Raw genomic sequence first — 5,929 nt, 5'->3', positions numbered from 1 at the left:
GGAGACTTGAATACTTATATGCTACCTCAAGTCCAGAAAGTATACCGTGGTTACATCAAATCCTTTACATTTCGCAAATAAACAGTGTATGAAATATTTACTGACAATTTCTCAAAGAAAAAAGATTGAACCAGTTTTTTGATGTACAAATCCGAGTTATTATTCCCTTTATAGTGAAGCGTTACAGTTGAAGACTTCTTTTGTAAAGCAAAACAAAAACAACAGTATATGACGCCTTTGCATCGTCAACTTGTCATAACAAAGATATTTAAAGGTATAAGTCCCAACTTATAGCATGCTATAACCGTTAGAAGTTTTCAAAAAGTACTTTCCTTGAGATATTTGCTCTCCAAATTGTTCTCGGACATTCTAAACGAACACACAAGATGTTTGAATGTCCCAGTGAGGCAAATTACCTCCAGTGTGCATATCAAAATATAGTTTAAGAATTTTGACGTCCAAAGGTGACCATATGAAAATCTGGCATATTTGGGGCAAATACAGCATACCTTTAAGTTGTGATATAACCTATCGGAATAGTGATCTGCAATCTATCTGCATGACGAATATATACAGCTAAATCAGCAAATAGTAATGATCTCTGTACCAGCTATTCGGAACCGCATCAGACTTACAAATACTACTACCACATACTAGTACTAATACATATCTCACTATGAAGAATGGTCCGTATCTGTTACTATCTTTTTTCTCCTTGTTGGTTGCAAGGCATGCTACTGAAGCTGACGGTGAATCACTGTCTAAAGACAACAGCACGATCGACGGAAATGTAACCAAACGACTCAGTAAGTATAATTTACTAATAATTCGTCACCGTTAGCGTAGCTGAGAGCAATAAACTGTACAAATGTTTGCGCGGGGGTGGGGGTGGGGGTGGGGGAGGGTAGGGTAGGGGCGATTGCACACTTGAATTTTCATCATCATCATGAAAATGTTTTCCCTCACTTTAAGACTCCTTCAAATAGGCCTGCGACACATTCGATTGTGATTAACTCAACTTATTCGATACTTTTACCCATTATCATTCCCTCCGGTTTAGGCCTACTGCAATAAAATCGGTTTTTTTTTTCTTTGCTCCGTATAGTTAGAATTAAAATGGGGAAGACATGTGTACCTACTAGATGAGGGAAAGGGAACAGAAGGTATACAGACAGTTCTATGTACAGAATGTAGGTTCTCGTAACTATTGACTTCACCCAAAAGTCCTAAAACAAGCTGTATATGGTTTCGTAAATTTAAGCTTTTATCTCTTATCTCTAAAAAATAGTCGGCCCCTTTTATGCTTCATCGCGTTCGAAATCGTAAACAAGATACAATTATGCAGAATATAATATAAACATATCATATTGCGGTATACTTGTATACAGTGCCCATCCAATTTTTGTGTTCCAATACAAGAAAGGACTATGGAGCCGAATAATAAGTTACATGATGAAATGGATGGAATTTTATATATCTCCTTATGTGACAGTTCAGTTTAAAAAGTTAGAATGATATGGGGCACTGGAGAATGTCAGTATTACATGTTCATATATTTATATTTCTCTCGTTCGTTTAATTATCTTATGTACTCTCATGGCTTTTCCTGTTTGTTTGTTTGTTTGTTTGTTTGTTTTTTTGGGCTTTCCGAAAACTAATCATCAAAACGCAAAAGCAAGAAAAATAGCCAAATTTATAACCAATTAAACGAAATCGCGTTTTATCATAAATTCTTCCCTATTCTCCTTTGGTGGCATATGAGCTCATGACATCCATAATTTATTACACAAAAGACTTACTCTTATCACACGAAATAAATGGAGATATAATTCGACAGAAATATCATTTGTGTGAAGATTATTAAAATTGACAATGAAAACGAAAGTTCTTAAGATTGGCAATATACGTTCATGACATTAGACTATAACTGACCATCATCTAACTTTTCACATATATTTGATTGCGTTATTAATGTTGATAGTATATGTATTACCTTCCTCGGCAGATCTGTCAGGTGTGCACTGCTCAGATGACTACAGTTGTCCTTCACAATGTACCCCGGTGAAGAAAGCCTCAAAGAGCTGTTCTTGTCATTTTGCGTGTCATCTCTTTGGAGATTGCTGCTACAATGCAGAAGAATATGCAACCAAGTGTGACAACTCTACACAAAAAGACAGATTACGTTATCGGAACCAGATTACTCGTTACAGTCAGTATTTTCAATGTTTCGCGCCATGGCAGAAGTACTGGATGGTCAGTAAATGCCCCACGTCATGGAAAGGGCATGATTTGTGCAGTAGACATACGGCACCAGAGAATTATTTGAATTTGACAGTGAATGATATAGAATTAACTAATATCCCTGCTTCTTCCAATGAAGGAATATTATTTAGAAATATCTTTTGCGCTGTCTGCCATGCTGTTGAGATTGAAAACATCATTCTGTGGGAAATTCAAATGGAATGCTATGCACAAGTGACTTTCGAATCCGGAAATTTAACTTTACATGAGATAATTCAAAATCACACTGACCAGTGTGTCGAGGTGAAGGTTATACAACCGCCAAATTTATTCGAGCATCAACAATTCTTTGAAGTTCCTTGCACAAAAGAAGACGCGCGATATATTCAAATAGATACCTGTAGGAGTGATTACAAACATTCAAGCATAGAGAAAAGCTGCCACGAAATATATGCACCGATATTGCATAACAATTCTTGGTTCAAAAACAAGTACTGCGTCGAATGTAACTTATCGGAAGAGGATATGAATTTGATTAATTTGACATCGATATGTGATGCGCAAGCAGTCTATGATGACTTCATAGGCGGCCTGACGTCAATGACGTATACGTTAAACTTAAAACCTTCTCTTGTGGACCAACAAATTACCTGCAAAGAGGGGCAGGTTTTTGACCCATTCAAATCAAGATGCATTAGTTTGAATTGTCGGGATGGTTTCAAGCTATTCAGCAAATCCTGCGTGAAAGTTCAGCAATTACGTAAAGATTTGCCTCTATGTGGCAAAATAGCTATGAACGTGACCATCAATTTCACCGGAAATTCGATTTTGAATACTTGCAATACTTTGATTAATTTGTTCGAAACTTATGACGTTATTCACAATGAAAGCATCAGAGATAGGCAGCACCTATGTACACAGAATAACTTGGATGGGATATTTCAAATTCGATCATCGTTTAAAGTTGATCTTTTCAATGTTGGTAAAATACCTTTTGTCAATTTCATACCATGCAAAGGACATTTGATGGAAGATTGCAAGGCCTTCCATAGAATCATAACTGAATTAAGTTGTGAATATACCGAGGCAGAACCTTGTAACCATTCTAAATTTGACTCCAATCACACCAGTTCGGATGGGATAAGATCGATCGATGAGCTGCCTTCAATCTTACATAAAGTTTACAAAGTGACAGTAACTTTTCAAAAAAATAACGATGATTATGATGATTTTGAACGAAACCTTTTCATCCAGAATTGTATTCCTCCATCAGACACGTCCGCTGGCCTAAATTGTCCCATGATAACTCTCAACCAATCTTTGTTTCGACCTCTCCCCAACGATTCAAAAACACTTTTGTACATCATGGACGATAAGATTATCCTAACACAAGATCAATATCGCTATGCTGAATCAGGGCAAATACTTATTTGTAACATTTTTGACAAAACAGGCAAAAGATATCATATAGTAACGTTTTTCCAATATTCTATGGCGCAGGCGATTATAAGTACTGCGGGTCTCTCCATTTCTGTGTTCGCTTTGATGTTCTCTTTGATAACGTACGTGGTATTTCCTACTCTGAGGCAACAAGCCGGAAATATTCTAACAATGTTGCTCTTTATCACCTTGATGTCAGCACAGATTTCTTTACTTATTATACGAGTACCAACCAAATCGCCTGTTATCTGCGCCATATTGGCAGGACTAGGACACTATCTATGGTTAGCGACTTTTACGACTACATCAGTTCTCGGTTACAAATTAACTCGAACTTTCCAAAACGGAAATTTCGAAAACGAGTCTAAAAAGCCTTCATGCCGTTTAGTAATTTGGCATATACTACCATGTCTACTGCTACCAGCAATATTTTGCCTGGCGCTCTTGATATTAAAAAGTTTAGATCTTATAACATTTGGATATGGAAATGAATTGGTTTGCTGGATTAGCGGACCTTCTGTAAATATTTATGGCTTTGCTGCACCGGTGGGAATATGTCTTCTTTTAAATATGATATTTTTCATATTTGTTACGAGATCTATTTGCATTCAACAGAGAGAACGTAAGGCACTCAGGAGTAACCAGAATAAACGAAAGTTCCAAGAATATATTATTCATGTAAAGGTAAAGTTCATTTTTCAAAAAACTTCACTTACCTAAGTTTATGCTTCTTTCTGTTCTTATATATGAATCATTATTAATTCATATAGCTAATTATATAGCTACACATTCAAAACTTTTAGTTCATTGCAACAAACAGCTAATTCATAGCTAGTTTATCGTATTATCAATCGTTAAGGGGGAAATTGTTTCATTTAAAAGAGACACCAAATAGATAAACATGTTTCTTCACAATTTTATTTACCGTGCGTAAAAGGTGCACAATGAAATAGACATGATTATCTGTGAATCAAGAGGGATTAATCTCCATGGGACAAAAACTACTTCATATTAGAAATTATACTGAAAGCTCTTTACCGTGCCACTGGGTATTTCAAGTTATCGACGAGTACAGGTAATAAATGGTTTAGTTTACGTTAATGCATGTATTGACCCAATTTGATATTTGACAAACGATAAAGAAAACATGAGAATTGTTTTGACCATTTCATCATGACCACGCTTAAAATGCAAAAGTTAATACATAATGTAACATTTTAGCACAAACTTATGATATATCATCACCAATAATATCCAAACGGAACGTACTCCGTACATATAGAATGAGTTAATACACCCGAGGACAAATATTTAACACCGTTCATAAGTAACAGCATTATACTTTTACAGTTTCCAAACGAGTTTTTCAACTATCTATAGTCAACATATATTATTCAAACGGAACGTACTCCATACATTTAGAATGAGTTAATACACCCGAGGACAAATATTTAACACTTTCATAAATAACAACATTATACTTTTACAATTTCCAGACGAGTTTTTCAACTATCTATAGTCAACATATATTATTTAATTATATAAAAGGTTGCTCATTCCGAGGTTATATGGAAGAAAAGGGTGGGGGAGTAGCCCTATATTCATAGGAATGTACCTGTTAATCTTACTTTGTTGTACCTTTTTCATATAATACGTACGTTGCAAAACAAAGAAATAACTTTAAACTTACAGTTTGTCTTTCATAGCTATATTTTACTTCTCAGCAGATTGACTTTTAGTAATATTCTCTGTCTTATGATTCAAACACAGCAATACCTACTTCAAGTTGCCGATTGTAACTCAGTCCTGGAGCTTTCAAAATATACCAGGTCTCCCTATCTAAATGCATGTCGCAAACAAAATTGCATTCTTCACTCTTTTAGTGTATATCTTTCTGAGAACATGGAGTTGCATCTCTCTGTTTATAAGTTTTAAGTTAATGTTTTATGCTTTCCACTTACAGATTTTCATCATTTTAGGACTTTCATGGATCGTGGGTTTCATCGCTGCTTTTACGAAGCTAGGATTTCTGTGGTACATTTTCATCGTCCTTACCTCTCTACAAGGATTCTTAATTTTTCTGGTATTCATTTGTAAGGCTAGAATCCTCCGAATGTGGATGAAATATTTTAAGTTTGACAGCAAAGTTCAAAAAAGTTCTCCTGGGAAGTATGTTGTTGTAATGTCTAATGACGTATCCTCTTACAAATATTCAAGCAAACGTCTTACCTTTACAAATGACGCATAA

General features: G+C 35.4%; 1 protein-coding gene across 1 annotated transcript; it reads left to right on the top strand.

Moving 5' to 3' along the window:
- Positions 1-676: 676 nt before the first annotated feature.
- Positions 677-5,929, top strand: LOC139961357 (uncharacterized). The gene is made up of 3 exons (XM_071960502.1): positions 677-806; positions 2,006-4,365; positions 5,645-5,929. Exons 1-3 carry the CDS (start codon positions 677-679, stop codon positions 5,927-5,929), a joined length of 2,775 nt encoding a protein of 924 aa, XP_071816603.1.

This window comes from Apostichopus japonicus, chromosome 20 (genome assembly GCF_037975245.1).
Source record: "Apostichopus japonicus isolate 1M-3 chromosome 20, ASM3797524v1, whole genome shotgun sequence".
Classification (NCBI taxonomy): Eukaryota; Metazoa; Echinodermata; class Holothuroidea; order Aspidochirotida; family Stichopodidae; genus Apostichopus; species Apostichopus japonicus.
This window is presented reverse-complemented; position numbering and strand designations above follow the sequence as displayed.